The following is a 17,678-nucleotide window of genomic DNA, read 5'->3' on the forward strand; positions in this document are numbered from 1 at the left end:
TCAATGCCATCACCACCACCATCATCATCACCACCATCGTCACTATCACCATCACCATCACTACCATCATAGCCAACACCATGGTCATCGCCATTGCCATCACCATCGCTGTCATCAACCTCTTATAGTTTTCACTCTTCCTCTGGCATTTTTATACATTAACTCTCTCAATCCTCACCACAGCTCTGTGAAGTGGGTCCTAGTATTTCGAGCCCCATATTATAGCAAAGGAAACTGAGAGAGATTGAATAACTTGCCCAAGCAGCTGGCAAGTGCTGGAGCTGGGACTCTAAGCTAGGCCATCTGGCACAGAGTCTGTGCCTTCTACTGGGCCCCGCCGCCTAAGCTTCCCTTCAGAGGGAAGGCTGTGACGACTTGCCCTTTGTTTCACGGATTCCTGCATGTTCCTGGCATGCAAATCTGATGAAAGGGAACAAACTTGGGATTCCATTCAGGCAGTGGAACATGGCGTGGGAAGACTTTTCCATGACCTTCCTGTGTGATCTTGGCAAGTCACTAAACCTCTCTGGGTTCGGTTTCCTCTTCTGGAAAATGAGGAAGTTAGATTCCCCGATCAATCCTTCACCTTACTCTTGGTTCAAACTTCTGTGATCTATAATTTTCAGTTCCCGATGTCTCTCAGCGGCTGGCGGGGGGCAGATGCACACCTGACAGGGAGGTTTCCTAGGTGCTTATTCTTACCATCTTCCCGGGGTATGTTCAGTTTTTGATTGTCCACCACTTATTTTCCTTCTTTGAGCTGCTTCTCACAGGGGTCAGACCCACATCCTCCTTCCCTTTCACCCTGCAGACTGCGCTCTGCAGCTCTCTGACCCCTGCCCTCTGCGTGCCTGTCTGTCCTCAGTTGAACAGAATTTCCCTCCACCATCACCATCATCACTATCACCATCATAATCACCACCGTCACCACCATCACCATCACCACCATCATCATCATCATAATCACCACCATCACCACCATCACCATCACCAACATCACTATCACCACCACCATCACTATCACCACCACCACCACCATCACCATCACCACTATCACCATCACCTCCATCACCACCTCTCTCTCTACAACTTAGCCCGGCGCCTGCAGGCAGCCCTGGAATCTGGAAGCCTGGAGACCCCCAAGACCAAGGGACATGAGGCACGGAAGCATCATGCCATTTCCCAACCCTCCATCCACACCACACCCCAAGCAGCTGGGGCAGGGACCGAAAATTCTCCCAAGGCCCCTTCCTTCCCCAGCCAACCTCCCCTCGGAGCTCCTACAGTTCAGGGCTTAGACTGGCCGCGCCTGGGCAAAGCTCAAGGCCAAAAAGGCCAGAGAGAGTCAGAGCCTTTCCCTCTCTCTCCCAAGCCCCTCTCTTTTTCTCCACATTTGCAGAGATTCGATCATTTTGACCTTGCCTGTCCTGATGAGGTCTCAGCAAGGAGCAAATGAATTCCTGGAGGCAGCTCTGAGTCATTTATATCCTCGTCCCCCCAACATTCCAGATGATTCTTCCTTTGGCTCTCTGTCCGGCAACCCCGTAGGCCACATCAGGCCACGGATGAGTTCTATTTGCTCTGCACACTGTTTAAAGTCTGGGAGGCAGCCACTTTTTTAAAAGTTTCTTTTGGTTCTGTTTTGCTTTTTAAAAAACCCCAAGATCCAGGTGTTTTGGAAAAATGGGATGCGCCGGCCACACCAGGCTGCATCACCATGAGCCTCAGGCAGAGGCCTGTCTGTTCTGGTTTGCCAGCATCCCTGAGGCACCCTGCTGTCACCCTGTGTCTGGAAGCCCCAGCTTCAAACACAGGATGGTTTCTGCAGCAAAATCGATGAATTTTCACTCTATTTGGGTGGCGATTTTAAAGAGCCTCCTATTCGTTCAGGTCTGGATTTGCACCGAATGCGTTTGCCAGAAATTTACAAACGTTTTCCGGGTTTGGGAATTGCAGATAAATGTCTGTGGACCTGTCTGTGGGTCCACTTTACAGTACTCAGCGGAGCCAGAATTTGGTCCAGGCTGCCCACCTCTGCCTCACTCACGGGCCCTGCCTGGACCCGTGAGCATCTGCACTGGCAGCCCCTGTGCACTGGGAAATGGAGGCAACCATGTGGCCTGCTGAGGGTCCAGGGGGCCCCGGGGATCCCAAGGATGGGCCTGGACATCACTGATGATAATACCAGTGATCGCAAACACGTGTGAAGCTCTTAACCTGTGCAAAGCCCCAGGCGAAGGTTTTTCACGGGCGACCCCATTTCTTCCCAACAGCCTCAGTGGAGGGGCCTCTCATCAATGTTTCCCAGGTCAGGAAACCAATGGGCTGATTTAGTGTGGTTTGGAAGTCAGATAGTCCATTTTTTCCATAAACAATGATTCCCTCTAACAATTCTCATCGATTTACAGCAAACTCAGTAAATAAGAACATCTGACTGCCCTTGGGGGGGCCTTCTGGGTTTTCCTTCTTCTCATCTTCTACTGGGAAGCTCAGAAACCCTTCTTTTCAGGGCCAGCCCTGTGGCCAAGTGGTTAAGTTCGTGCGCTCCAGTTCAGTGGCACGGGGTTCACTGATTCGGATCCCAAGCACAGACCTACGCACCGCTCATCAAGCCATGCTGTGGTAGCATCCCACATAGAAGAACTAGCATGACCTACAACTAGGATATACAACTATGTGCTGGGGCTTTGGGGAGAAAAAACAACAAACAGGAAGATTGGCAACAGATGTTAGCTCAGGGCCAATCTTCCTCACCAAAAAAAGAAAGAAAGAAAGAAAAGAAACCCTTCTTTTCTGAAATGACACTCATCCGTGGAGCGGTGTCTCCAACCTGAATCTGTATCAGGGCTTCAGGGAAACAAAGATCACGAAAGGCCCCAAATTCTGCTTCTCGGGTTGCGAGCACCAGATGACGTGGTTAGTTTATGAATAGTAGTAGTTATGAATAGTAGTTTATGAATAGTTTATGTGCGAAACAAGAAGAGAATCATGGAGGACTGACAAAGAAGGCAGGAGAGGCCTGGGGAATGGGGCCTCCAGAAAAAGCTCAGCCAGAACTGATTAGGTCTCTAATCTCGCTCAGCCAGGGCCTGCACCAATGAGCCGACCGCCAGCAGACCGCGGGCAGAATGGCCTTCACTATCTCAATTGTGACTGCTCTCTCCCTAGTGGCCTGGTGTGTCTGATTGGATTCACATGAGTTTCAAGCCACATGTGTGTCTCCACTGTCACCGTGACAAGCCCTCCTTTTCGTTCAGAGCTTCACATATCCCAAAGCTCTTGAACACACAGGGGCTCATTCTTTCCACCCACAGCCCTGTGAGGAAGGGAACATGCTCACCCCTCATTTTCAGATCAGGAAATGGAGGTTCAGAGAGGCTGTGTGACTTGCCCAAGGTCACACAGCCATCTGGTGGTAGAGTCAGGGCAGAAACCCTATCTCCATCACCTGGCGGGGCCCCATGGAAGTCTAATACTCCCCAGGGGACACCCCAGAGTCTGCTCGCCGCAGCGCACAGGTGGGGGAAACTGAGGCTGAGGAGAGGGAGGGGCTCACTCCAGATGCCTCCGTGGGAGTCTGTGCTAGCACACAGGACACTTGTCGCTTCTGCCAACTGCCGCCAATTTTCTGTCCTGCTCCCCCCACATCTCTCCCAGCTGTGTCCCAGGGTCCCTGTGGGGACGGCGGGAGTCAAGCCCCGTAACGCGGGTACATAAGGATGATGATGGTGGTAGTGGAGATGCGAGTAATTCGGCTTTCACTGCAGAAATGGGAACGCGTTGCCCCAGACCTCGTCGGGCGTGTTATGGGCACTCAGCACACACACATCACCTTCTACGGTCTGAAAGCTTCCCAATTCCCAAATGCGCCCGGCCCAAGGTTCAAAAGACAGGCCTGGAGAGGTCTGAGTTACCCGTCTCTCTCAAGGGCACTCGGCACACTTTCTCCTCTGCTCGGCACTCGCGCGGCTGGAGTTCCGCAGAGAAGAAGCCCCAGTCCTCACGGAGGCCTTCGGACTCCTCGCCAGCAGCCGGTGTGCTGACCAGCCCTCTGCCTGGAGCGCTGGCCCCAGTCCCGCCCGGCGCGCTCACTCATGTGCTACAAGTATTTGCTCAAATACTGTCTTCTCCCGGGACCCACTGCACCTTCCGTCGGTACAGCGCGGCCCACTGCGCTCCCAGGCCCACCCCACCCCACCCACAACCTCCTAGCCCCCACCTGTAGTCCCTGGCCTAGTCTGTCTCTCGTCTGTGTCCCCATCACACCCCAAGGGCTACATCGGATCCACCGGGGCAGGGGTTTTGCTAGTTCGCTGCTGTGTCTCCAGCATTAGAACAGTGCCTGGCACACAGTAGGCGCTCAAGAAAGACCTGCTGTCTGAATGAACGAACGAACCAGATTTAATGATCGCAATTATCCTGTGAGCCGGGCGCTGTGGGGATCCCCACTTTACAGAGGGGAAGGCTGAGTCTCAGAGAGGTGATCTTGTCATTTGTGAGTGGCCAGGTAGAAAGCAACCCCAGATCGGCAGGCCTTAGCGTGTATGTGGACACACACACACACACACACGTGCGCTCATGGCGCATGTCACACACACAGCATACACATGCACACAGCACATGTGCACAGCCCACATGCATATAGCATACACACGTGCTCACATGACACGTATCATGCATGCACACATGCGCTCATGATGTATAGGCACAGCACGCACATCTATGCTCACGCGTGCACACGACACACGTGCACACATGTACACACAGCATGCATGCGCACAGCATACGCACACATGCTCACACATTCACTCACACACAGAGTAAGTGTTCAATCAGTTTTGTCCGGTAGAGTTGAAGTCCCTCCCTGGTTGCTGTGGGGAAAATACCTCCAAACTACTGGAGCTGGACAGAGTGACGATCAGAAGGGCCAGTGCCAGCCCTGAGCCCCCAGGTGCCTCCATTCCCCCGAGGGTGGGGAGCTCAGGGCTGCTGGGGGCCTGACTCTTTACTCCCCCAGCCAGCAAGGGCCTCAGCCTCTGCAGCCTGGGATGGCTGGAGCGCCCTCCTCTCCTCTATCGTGGACGCCAGCCTCTCTCAGGCCTGTCCTGCCAGTTGCCTTTGTCCTTGATGTCCCCTCTGCATGGGACACTCTTCCCTCTTCCCTCTGCCTGGCTGGCTCCTTCCATCACTCGGGTCTAAGATGAGACGTCACCTCCTCAGAGAGGCCCTCCTTGCCTGCCCAGCCCACTGGACAGCCCTTCGTGGACTCGGTCACTGAGTCTCAGCATTGCCGTCTCCTTCGTTGCGTTTATCACAATATTTAGAAATTTGCAAGTATTTCGGGTGCTCATTCACTTGTGTCCTCCAAGAGGTCCCCTGTTAGCCTGGCACATAGCACCAGATCCACGAGGGGAGGGATCCTGCCTCGTTCACTGCTAGTCTCGACTGCTTTGCACAGAGCTGCACACACAACAGATGCTCAATTATTACTGTTATTACTAATGTTCATTGAGCACTTACCGTACTATATGCCGACATTCCTACTAAAGCTCTAAATTCATTGATTCATTTAATCCTTACAAATAGTGGGGCAGGTACGACGATTATTCCCATTGTGCAGACGAGGAAATCGAAGCTTACGGAACGGGTCCAAGGTCACCCAGCGGCAAGTGGCAGACAGGCGTTCAAAGGGCAGAGTCCACAGTACTGGCTTCCGGAGTCCAGGCAGCAGGGCTTGACCTGGCTGTGCTGGTCAGGGCTGCCTCCCCATCCCACCTGGAAGGAGGTGAGCCCCAGGCAGGCAGGGGCAAAGGGCAGAGGCAGAGAGGAGCAGCTGTGGGAAGCCATGGTCACTGTCACCCCAGGCACGCCATGGGCATCTTCATGACCCAAAGGTCCCCAAGCCACAGGCGCAGCCACCATGGCCAGCCAGGAGGCCGCAGGGTCCCCAGGACTCTGGCAGCAAGACATCTCTTCTTGGAATGGCTCAAAGGGTGCCTGTGCTGTTTGCCCCCAGCCCCAGACCCGGCCCTTGGCACCCCCAGCCCTTGGTGGCTGTGTGTCTGCGGGCAGCAGCTGTGTCCTTCAGCTGTGTTCCTACTCTTGGGTGTGGCTTTGGTGGGTCTTTGCTTTTGGCTAACGGCACAGAGGGGCCTCCATGAGAGCAGAGGGCTGCGCTGGGGGTGGCTCTGCTCACTAGCTGCTACGCCCTGGGCTTGCCACTTGGCTTTTCCGGGCCTCAGTTTTCCCCACTGTAAAATGGGGCCATGGGCCCACTCACTTCATAGGCTGTTGTGAAGCTTACAGAGGAAAACATCTTTAAAGGTATTTGGTGAGCTGTGACCCATGGAACAATGGGAATATTTATTATCCACCAGTTCACACAGACACACTCGAAACCGTGTGCTCCCAGGGTTCCAGATGGTTCTCTCACGCTGCCTCCAACCTTTCCTGACACTGGGCTCTGTTGGGCCATGGGACCTGCCCAGTCCTGCCGGGAGCCTCGGCCCATGTTGGGATTCAGGTGGAGGGCCCATAGAGCGGGATCCCCACTCCCACACCCAGCTGGGAGCTTGGCCAGCCCCCCTTGGCCAGTGGGGTCAGAGGCCACAGGTAGGGGTAGTCGGGGGTTGAAGGGCCTCGTCCTAGGAATCCCTAAGCCAAGGAGGCCACAGCAGCTCCCCAGGAGGGTCCCGGAAGGCATCCGGCAGCCCGTCTCTGGGCCTCTGCTCCGGGGACAGAAGGCATTTTGTGCCTCTTGCAGTCTATCTAAGAACAGCCATGTGAACATGTGTGTGCAAGTGCCATTCTCACATGCACAGGGGAGGGAAGACTACATTTGGAGGCCACATTCGGCCCATGAAAGCACACACACCCCGACTTACACACACACTCACATCTACTCACACACTCATATTCACACTTACACACCAGCTTCTCTGGCAGGGACGGAGGCTCCCTGCTCAGGCCTTAGTTCTTTCCTTCCAAAGTGGAAGCCACAGGCCCCCTCCTGCTCCCACCTGTCCCGCCCTGAAGGCAAGCCCTCTGTCACCCTGCCTCACCTTCCCCACCCCGAAAAGTGGTCAGATCTCACCCAGTTCCCACCTCTGCATTTTATAAATGGGGAGATAAAGGCCCAGAGAGGCACAGGGACGCATCCGAGGTCATACACGGCCAGGCTTAGAAGCCAGGGCTCAGGCCGCGGTGCACCCTGTCCCCCGTGCCCAGCCCCTGCCCCCAGCTGGCCCAGCATCCTCACCCCTTCCCAGTGTTGGGGACTGCCCCAGCAGCAGGGTTCTGGTCCTAAGCCAGTGTCCCAAGGCCCGTGGGATGGAGAGCCCTCAGCTTGCACCATCTTCTCCCCAGCAAACTGAAGGCCCCAGACCCACCCCACCCCTAACCATATCCCCAGCCAGCTTCTCCAGAGACCCTGGGGCATTTCCACGGTGGTCCTGGGGCAGGGGAAACACGATAAGTTCTGGAGCCCCCCGCTCCGGGCCTGGAGTGGGAGCAGACTCAGCGTGGGCTCGCACCTTGGCTGGTAAGCCTGGCCAGGGCCCCTCAGGGATGAAACCAGAGAAACCAGGGACTGAGGCGTGTGGTTTTGACATGCTCAGCTGCATCTCAGAGATGGTCCCCACCCTGCCTCAGCCCACTGTGTCCTGAGCTTTGTCCCAACTGCCCAGGAGATGGTGAGTTTCCCGTCCCTGGAGGCATCCAAACAAAGGCTGGATGCTCCTGGGGTCGGGAAAGCTGCAGAGGGAAGCCTGCGTCGTAGGGGAGCTGGACGATACGATTTCTAGGCTGAGAGTCTGGTTTTAGGGTGGCTCTCCCCTGGAAGCGCACAGCAAGGCTCCCGCAGTGCAAAAGAGAAGAGAGTTGGGGCACAAGTGGGGACAAGCAGGGCAGAGAGCTGAGCTGGGGCTGGAGGAGCAGACAGGGATCCTGGAGGCCCCAACCTTTCGTGACCCTCTGGAGAGGTGACATGCAGGCCCAGAGTCAGACCAAGGGGAGAACTGGCATCTCCTTCCTTGCACCCCTAGCCCAGGTCCCTTGGCAGCCGCCCCAGAAGGGTACTCACCCAGCACCCCCAGCAGGTACAGGGCAGCCAGCGGCGGTTGCTGAGACCCCATGGGCGCGGCCTCCTCCTGCCTCAGTCTCAGTGAGCGCGGCCCCCGTGGGTGAGGATGTCTGGCTCCGTGTCTCCCTCTCGGGGAGGAGGGGCGGGGCGGGCGGGCGTGGGCAGGGATGGGACAGGACGAGGAAGCAGGCAGTGTGGGGCCTGCGTCACCCGTGTTTGAAGTTGAACTGTCAACTTCCTCCCTGTAAAACCATCTGCCCCAGTTCGAATGGCGGCCCTGGCTTCTGCCAGCTTCCTGCCTGAGGTGCCCGGGGCCGGGGCAGTGCCCCCACCACACCACGCTGGGACAGGGCTGCCACCGTGTGGGGAGCCCTGAGCCGGGCTGACGGGAGGGAGCAGGCCTGGCCTCCCTGAGGGCAGGCCCGAGGGGATGGAGGGGCACAGGGGACAAGTCCCTGAAGTTCGGGTCCCACCGAGAGAGCTCTGAGCTGTGTGGGGGTGGGGTGGAGGGGCGGTGAGAGGTGGGAAGTGGGGTGCATCACACCAGCTCTTGCTGCAGGCTCAGTGATGAAAAGCCAAATGACACCCTCCATCTGCTCTCACGGGGGTGAGGTGGGAATTTGAGGTGCACAGGTGATATTTTCCCGACAAGTGCAGGAGATGGCTCTTCCGTGCAGGCTGGGGTCGTGGCCGTGTGTGTGTGTGTGTGTGTGTGTGTGTGTGTGTGTGTGTGATCTCGTGTCAGTGTGTGAGGTCTCTGTGTCGATGGCATGATCTCCGTGTAGGTGTGTGAGAGCCCCGTGTTGTCGATGTTGCCCCCAGAGGGGACGGGATCAACCCCTGGCCTGTGGAGGAGGAGGCAGGGCCTCTGGGAACCTGCAACGGAGAGGCGAGGGCGGAGGCTGGGTCATCGGGAGGGGCTCCAGGCTCTTGGCAGGGGCCGCAGCCTGGGGTGGGTTCAGTCCCTTCCTCACAGCCTCTGTGCTCCAGCACAGGGTAAACTGAGGCCCAAACCCAGTCCTTGGCGCTTCAAGTAATCCAGGCCATTGCAGGCAGGCCTGAAGCAGTTCAGGGATGTGCAGAGAGCTGAGTGTGACGTGTCGCAGGATAAGGGTCTGAGCCCGGCCTCCCATCCGCACCCCTCCCCCATCTTCACCGCCCGCCCCGCCCAGGTCCTCCAGGGCTGCGGGGGTCCCTCCCTGGGCTGGTCAGATTGTCTCAGCAGCTGCCCAACAGCATCCACTTAGCTCCCCAGCATTCAACACTCCCCGTCTCCTCTGACTTGAGCCTTGGATGCCTGGGGTGCATGAATCCATCTGCCAGAGGGAAGGATGGGGCCTGGGTCAAGGAACGAAGGCTCCCTAATAGGTGTGACTGGGGGGCACACCCACCAGCTCATGCCGGATTCGGGGGGGGGGGGTGGCTCCTCCCCTCCCCAGAAGCCACACAGTCCTGCCCCTGCCTTCACAGCCACCCTTCCCATCCCGTGACTCCGGAAATCCCAGACTTTTCATGCCTTCCATCATTCGTTCAACAAATCTTTGCCGCATGCCAAGCACCAAGGATGCAGAGATGAAGGAGACAGACATGCTTACACTCCATGGTCTCCTCTGGATATTTTTCTCTTAAAGCCTCTGTGTTTAGACGGCTTTTACAAGTCACACCAGATGTGTGTATTAAGCGGCCCCTGTCGCCACACTCAGTTGACAGACTCCGCCAGAAAGGGCAAAGGGATTTTTATCAAGCACTTCCGCGCGCCAGGGGCGTGGCCTCTTTTCATCTTCCCATCCATCGTGGGAAGTGGGTGGAGTTTCCCATTTCACAGATGAGGAAACTGAGGCTCAGAGAGGAACCCATTGGCCTCCGGAGATCAAAACTAAGACTTGAACCCGCCTTTCTCTCCCTCCACATCCCTGGCTGCTGCCCCCACCCCCAGCTTACCAAAAGCAGAGAAAACAAACCCAAACTTGGACTTTTTATTTGATTTCGGAGTGTTTGTCACAGGCAGGGGGATGGTTCCGACTCCTTTCTGTCTGTTAGCTTTTGGAAAATTGAAAGCAGCTCAGCGCCTCAGGTGGCAGCTGTCGCCATCCCAGTGGACAGGGTCCCCACACCCCTATAGCTGCCTCCCTCCCTCCCTGCCGCCCACCCGGACTAGGTGCCTCTCCCCTCCCGCCTCCTGGCCTCCAGGCCCCTGTCCCCTCTCAGACCCCAGATCCCTGCTGGCAGTTTCCTGTCCTCCTCACGCGCACTTTCCATGACACAAGAGGAAGTCACCTGAGCTCGGGCTGGGTTTTCCAGCAGCCCCGGCCTGGGTGGAGGCCGAAGGTGGGGGTGGGGAGGGGGTGGCAGCCCCCAGGGCCGGGCTCAGAACCTCCTCGGCCTCCACCGGAGAGGCGCCTGCCTGCGCTGCCCCGGCCCGCAACCAGGTAACCACGGGGGCGCGTGTGTCTGTCAGTCCGTCAGCCCCGCGTTGCCGCAGCCCCTCTGGGCTCCGTGACTCCCCAGCGCCCCCAAGATCTGCCCTCTTCGCCGGGGCAAAGGGGCCACCGGGGATGCTTGGGGAAGGAAGGAGGAGCTGAGCGCTGGGAGGGAGGGAGGGGCCGCGGGAGGAGAGGAAGGAGACTGAGAATTGTGATTCCTGTGCGTAGTAGGACCTCAGTGTTTGTTGAATGAATGAGTTAATTGATGGGATGGTTCCCAAAGACCGCGGGGTGGGCCTGGCGGCCAGAGGGGGTGCCTCTGCTCTGAGATGGGACGGGAAGAACCCTGCAAGTATTTGTTTGTTGAGTGACTCAGTGACCTGAATCCTTGAAAACCTGGAGTTGGCAGCGCGGATGGGGGGCCCACGGAGGGGAGCAGGCTTTGCAGCGGCCACCGCCCCCCCATTTCAGAGAGTGCCTCCCCTCCCCCAGTTTTGCTCCTGCTCAATCAGATCAGAGGTGGGGGCGGGGAGGGGAAAAGGAAGGACATAAGATGGAAGATCAGGGCTGGGCTCCTCATGGTCAGTGAGGGGCATGCAGGTGTGGTGGAGGGGCTCATCCCATCTCTGCCCCAAACTGCCATGTGGTCACTCAGGACTCAGCTGATGTGAGTGTAAAATATGGGGCTGGATGATCCCAGTTCTCTTGTTCTAGGAAACTGTGCCCTGACCCACCGCTGTGCCATAGGAGCTGGAGGCGGGGGACTTTTCTGTTCTCGGACCTGGAGGGTTTGACTGACTCTTTCTCTCGAGTGAGAGGGTGTCAAGTGCCGGGGGTTTTGGGGAAGGGCAGAGGGTAAAGGATTGGAAGTTACACAGGACAGGGGTGTGCTGGCTCAGTCAGGTGGCTCAGTGTGTGCACTTTTCCCGAGTCCCAGGTGGGAGTGGGGCCGCCCTGCCCTCCAGGCTCTGAGCAGCCTGCAGTGACAGATAAGGCCACCCTCCCCCCCGTCTTTCCCAGCCCCTCCCCGGAGCCCGGGTTTTGCTAACAGACAACCCTGGCCTCACGTCCCTGCGGTGAGAGCTTGAGAAAATGACTCAAGCCAGCGACCTCAGCTCCTCATCTGTGAAATGTGATGGTTCGAAGATGCAACCCACGTAAAAAGCACATACCACACAGGCCTGGCTCCTAGGAGGGGCTCCAGGAACCCCAGTTGTGTTGTGAGGGTCATTGCAGGGTGGGGAGTTTGGGGTTTGGGGGTCCGGAAGCTGGCTTTGCATCCTGACCAGCTGGGTGACCTTGGGCCAGTCGTTTCCCGTTTCTGAGACCGATTACCTTCCTCTATAAGATGGGGATAGGGAACAATCCTTGCATCGCAGGGCTTCTGGAAGGTTCCATTATACTGACACAAACAGCTTGTAAACCCTAGTGTGCTCCCTTGAGTGTGAAGGCTGGTCCGCTCCGGCCGCATCCACCCCCCAGCCTCCTCGGGCCCCTTCACACTTCCTCACTGTGTGCACAGAGGCCTGGCAGAGGCCCTTGAATGAGGCCCATGGAGGGCGTGCAAGAAACACACATCCCAGAGCCTGAGGCCCCACGATGTATACAAATCCCGGATCTCAAGGACTCAGCGGTCATGTTTTCTCTCTTTTTCTTTTGAGGAAGATTGGCCCTGAGCTAACATCTGTTGCCAATCTTCCTCTTTTTCTTTTCTTCTCCGCAAGGCCCCCCAGTACATAGTTGTATATCCTAGGTGTAGTCATTCCAGCTCTTCTATGTGGGACCCCGCCTTTGCATGGCTTGATGAGCGGTGTGCAGGTCTGCACCCAGGATCGGAACCTGAGAACCCCAGGCTGCTGAAGCCGAGCACACAAATTTAACCACTCAGGCCACGGGCCAGCCCCCGTGTTTTCTCTTCTGTTGCTCCTGTAACCAAGAGTGGACTCGTTTGACCACAGAGCATAAGTTTTGATTGAGAAAATAAAGCCACCTAGAAGACAGAGGAGGACAGGTGTTAACCAAGCCCATTTTCAGATGAAGTAACAGGATCAGAGAGGTTAGGTGACTTCCCCAAGGTGCCCAGCTAACTGACAGTGAGGTGGACTGGACCCCCAGGTCTCCTGGCATCTGGGCGACCCTCTCCTGGCACAGCCTCTCTCTCTCATCTCAGGCTGCTGCTTCCCCTGCCCTTTGAGGGGTTTTGCTGTGTTATAGTAGAGATTGTGGGGGCCGAGGAGGCGGACAGACCCAGTGTGTGTTCTCTAGTCCCTGCAGCCTCTGCTCTCGGTGCCTCAGATCCTTCTGTGAAACAGGCAGAGCAGAACCTATCTGGAAGGTTGCTGTGAGACTGGCTGAGCGCGGAGAAGGCACAGAGTGGATCATCAGCAGAGCAGGCTTCAGAGCACCCGAGTCTCCAGCCTGTTAGAGCAGTGGGCTGCATTTCTAAAGTCCCTGGGCGCTTGCTGGAAGCTCTCCTGTCCTTTCTTTCTTTTGTTATTCAAGTTAACTCAAGCCTTCTCTCCCCAGCACCCGCCACAAGACTATTTCTTTTTCTTTTCATTTCTTTTCTTTTCTTTTTTGCTGTGAAAGATTAGCCCTGAGCTAACATCTGTGCCAATCTTCCTCCACTTTATATGTGGGATGCTGCCAGAGGATGAGTGGTGTAGGTCCGCGCCCAGGATCTGAACCCACGAACCTGGGCTGCTGAAGCGGAGCACACTGAACTTGAGCACTATGCCATGGGGCCAGACACACAAAGCTATTTCTTGAACAAATGAATGAATGAATGACAGGCAGGCTTTCAGGATGGGTATGTGAATCAGACTGACAAGCAACCCTCAGCCCTGAGCTTCCAGTCTAGTGGGGAAACCACCAACAGGCAGCTGGAACAGAGCGTGAGAAGGACTTGGCCTAGGGGAGCATGCAGGAGGAAGTGTGTCCAATCCAATCTCTGGGGAAGACAAGGAAGGCTTCCTGGAGGGGGTGACATCCAAGCTGAGGCCTGAAGGGTGAGTAGGAGTTTGCCAGTTTGCAGTGGAGTCGGTTTTTCTGAGGGCAAAGGCTTCTGGGTCCCGTTAGCACAACAACCATGCTACTACAAGTAGGAAGGGTCTAGAAGTTGGGGGACCTAGGGGTCAGTCCTGACTCAGTTCTGTGCCTGGGGTTGAGTGTCCTCCCGGGCCTCTGTTTATTTATGAAATAATGGGGCTACACCAGGTGGCCCCCGAGACTCCTCAATCTGTGAGTTGAGATTTGGGATCGTATTTAAAGAACATCATTTCCCAGAACCTGAAAAATCGATACAGCCTTTTTTTTTGAAGGACAAAATGGCAGAAGCCACAGCATTCTTTTTTAAAGCTCATACACAGTGTTACTTTTAGAGAGCTTTCTTATACTCCCCAGGGTGCAAAGGGATATACAGAAGGGTGTTTAGGCTACGTAAGGATAATGAAAACCTGACAAGACAGGGCAGAGGGCGAGTAAGTTCCGCCTAACGCCCTCTGGAATACGATACGGCCATCAAGAAGGAGGACATAGTTCACAAGGCACTGACACGCAGAGAAGGCCATTGTGCTCAGTGAAAAAACTAAATTTCAGGGCAATTTGTATATCGCAATCTTATTTTCATAAAACAAAAATATGAGTGAATTGAATACTTTAGATAAAATGTTTCTACATCCACAGAAGAAACATTTTGCAGAATATTCATCAAAAGAAGGATTCCAGAGATGAATTGTGGGGACGGGGTTCGGTAGAGACGGTAGGGTGAGGGTGGGCTGGACTTCTCTTTTGAGTGTATCCACTTCTGTATTGTTTAGTTTTTTTTCAAAGAATGTATATTCTGATTTTATGGTAAATTTAAAAATAACATAAAAGGGATCTGCAGAAAGTCTTTTAGAGAAAAAAGTCCCATGTCTTTGTATAATTATCTATGATATATAACATTTTTATAATATGATTTTCCTTAACAATAAAAATCATGCATGTTTATTGAGAAAAATCAGCAAGTACAGTGGAATATAAAGAAAAAATAAAACCACCCACAATCTTACCATCCATTATGACCACTGTTAACATATTAGGGCAGATATTTTTATCTTTTTCCTATTTATAATTCCAACAATTATACTTTGTTTCAAAATTGGTATCATATATGATATATATATCTGTATATATACAAGATATTTATATGTATTTATATACCAGATGTATAAAGAAATATACATACACACACAAATAGATACATATGTGTATCCTTATAACCTTCTTTTCCTCTTAGAATATATCTTGAGTGTCTTCCCAATTAACCTGTTTTTTAAATTGTTCTACAATAGCTAATTTATAAAAATCCTGATTTTTGTTTAACTAATCTCTATTACTGGACAGTTGTGTGGTTTTCTCTCTCTCTCTCTCTCTCTTTTTTTCTGTTAAAAATAACTCTGGGGGCTGGCTGGATGGCATAGTGGTTAAGTTCGTGCGCTCGGCTTGGGCAGCCCAGGGTTTGCAGGTTGGGCTCCTGGGCGCAGACCTACATACGCTCATCCAGCCATGCTGTGGCGGCATCCCATATACAAAAGAGAGGAAGATCAGCAACCGATGTCAGCTCAGGGACGGTGTTCCTCACCAAAAAACAAAACAAGACTCTATGATAAGTCTTTTTGCACAAGCGTCTTTTTTTCATATCCTTGTCTCCTTTAAGTAGAATTATTTGAACCAAAGGTTATGGCCATTTTCAATACCAAAAGCCCTTTTGAAAGATGGAATCAGTGTCCTCCACCTTAACTTAGTTCTAGTCAATCTGAATGCTGAGTGGCCGGATTTGCTTAAAAAGGGGCACACCCGAATAGATTTACAACCACTGCCAGGATGAGGGTTAATTGCACGAGTGGACGTCTCAGGTACCCCTGACAGTCAGTGAGGGAGGGGCCCAGGCACACCCCAGAGGGCAAATCTGGGATAACATTAAGACGCACTTTTGATGAGCGTCCAGCATTCTGCTATGATGGTTTTTGTTTGATTAGTGATCTGGACCCACTTGTGGGAGTTCTGAGGAGCTGAGGCCACTGGTCCCATTTTAGAGATGGGGAGACCAAAGTGCTGAGAGATAAGGTGCGTCAGCCTTGGCTGGGGGAAGAGACAGGTCAACAGAGGCATCTGGAGGGAGACGAGCTCTGGTCTGGCATGGAGGGTGGGAGGGTGCAGCCCAGTGCCTTCCACCCAATCTGTACCCACGTGGAGCCCTCACCTGGATGTGCATCCTGGCAGGCCCCAAAACTTCAGAATGGGTTCCATGTCCGTAATTCTTGAAACTCTCCTGAGGGCAGGGCCATGTTGCGTTGACCCTAGGAGATGGTCTGAAGCAAATATCGATGGCTCTGTGTGTGGTGATAATGGGAGTGGTGATGGTGATGATGATGGTGGTGAGGGTTATAATGCTGATGGTGGTGATGATGATGTGGATAATGAGGATGACAATGATGATGATGGTGATAAAATGATGAAGATGATGGTGATGATGTCAATAAGGGTGATGATGATGATGACGATGTTGATGTTTATGATGATGATGATGATAGGATTACCCGTTACTAAGGGCCTGCACAGTGCTAGGGGCTCTAAGTAACTCATTATCTTGGTTTTTTCCAGCATGAGTATGTCACCATCACTGATAGGGAGGGTGATTTGAACTGGCTCACATTCGAACATCTTTATCTTTATAGTTATGTGTTTGTTTCAATTTATATTAATTTACTATACTAGAAAATAGATAATTAGCACACCAAACCCATGATTTATGAGAGTGATATAAAGTTTCATTTTTAGATTAATTACATAAAACTGCTGAGTTGATTTAAAGGAAAAATATTAATACTTGGTACTTGGGTAAGGTAAATATCATGAAGATGGAATTAAATAGTTGACATTTGGGACCGTCAGAGGCAGATACCATTATTATCCCTATTTTGCAGAGGAGAGAGTGGAGGCTGAGAGTTTAATTAGCCTGAGACCCCACAGTATGCAAGTGGTAGAGCTGGGACTTGAATCTAGATGCTTAATTATAAAATGTCTTATTTAAACATAGGATACTCCCAGAAAAGTGCATCTATCGTACATGTGTAGCTTCACTGACGTCACGAACTGAACACACCTGTGTAACCAGCACCCAGATCAAAAAACAGAACTTGACCCACACCCAGAAGCTCCCCTCATGTGCCTCCTTCCAGGCATCACCCCTTCCCTGGGTGTCCACCATCCTGATTTCTGTCATCATGCATTGCTTTGCCTCTTGTTAAACTTTGTCTACGTGGGATCACACAGTTTGTACTTTTATGTGTCTGGCTTTTTTTCACTCAACATTATTCTCAAGGGATCTATCCATGTCGTGGTGTGTAGCAGCACTTTGTTCTTCTTCATTGCTGTATAGTATTCCATTGTGTGCCGACTCTACAATGTATTTACCCATTCTGCTGTGATGGGCTTTTGGGTCATACAAAGTCCACGTTTTCTAACCCTGAAGCTCTGCTGCCACCCACAGATACCTGCAGGTCACAGAGTGAACAGGACTTTCTCTAATAAGCTAGGGACCAAGGAGGGGTGTGAAACACACAAACCCACAACTACAGAGGCCGGTACTTTCCTAATTATAGAGCGACCTTGAGGTAGCCTGGGTGGTGAGTGGTTTGGACAATCTTAATGCTGCTTTGGGGGCTTTGTATTTCAAAAAGCACTTTTCCCAGCAGCATCTCACAGCCCATCAAGTAGGGCATGCCTTATCCCCATGCTGTGAACAAGGAAACTGAGGCTAAGGAAGTGAGTCCAACACCACAGGGCAGAAAGGACACAGAACCAGGATCTGAACTCAGATCTCCTGATACTAAGTTCTTGGCTATTTGTACCTCTTTCCAGCTGCCTGATAAATCCAGGGGGCTTGCTGGGCCGGGAAGACCCTCACAGCCTGGGTATTTGAGCCACCTTCTGGGAAAGATTTAAAGCTCAAAACAGGGATTTAAAGCCAAAACAAGTCATCCCTGGCTTTTCAGAGTGAGAAGCTGCCTCCCTTTGAGCTTCACTTTATTTCGTTTGCAAAACAGGGAGAGGGTCCCTACTCCCCCCCAACCCCCAGGGGAAGGGCTGTGCCGTGATCAGTAACAACCCCTGGCTGTCAGCTCCCGTCC

At 53.4% G+C, this 17,678-nt stretch overlaps 1 protein-coding gene across 1 annotated transcript in view; it reads right to left on the reverse strand.

Annotated features, from left to right (window-relative positions):
* CD5 (CD5 molecule) overlaps positions 1 to 8,187 on the reverse strand; it is a 22,637-nt gene extending 14,450 nt beyond the window's left edge. Inside the window, exon 1 of the mRNA XM_046644272.1 lies at positions 8,081 to 8,187. Within this exon, the coding sequence (XP_046500228.1) occupies positions 8,081 to 8,132 (52 nt within the window). The 5' untranslated portion in view covers positions 8,133 to 8,187. The remainder of the gene's footprint in view (positions 1 to 8,080) is intronic.
* Between the last annotated feature and the right edge of the window lie 9,491 nt (positions 8,188 to 17,678).

Source organism: Equus quagga, chromosome 17 (assembly GCF_021613505.1).
Source record: "Equus quagga isolate Etosha38 chromosome 17, UCLA_HA_Equagga_1.0, whole genome shotgun sequence".
NCBI lineage: Eukaryota > Metazoa > Chordata > Mammalia > Perissodactyla > Equidae > Equus > Equus quagga.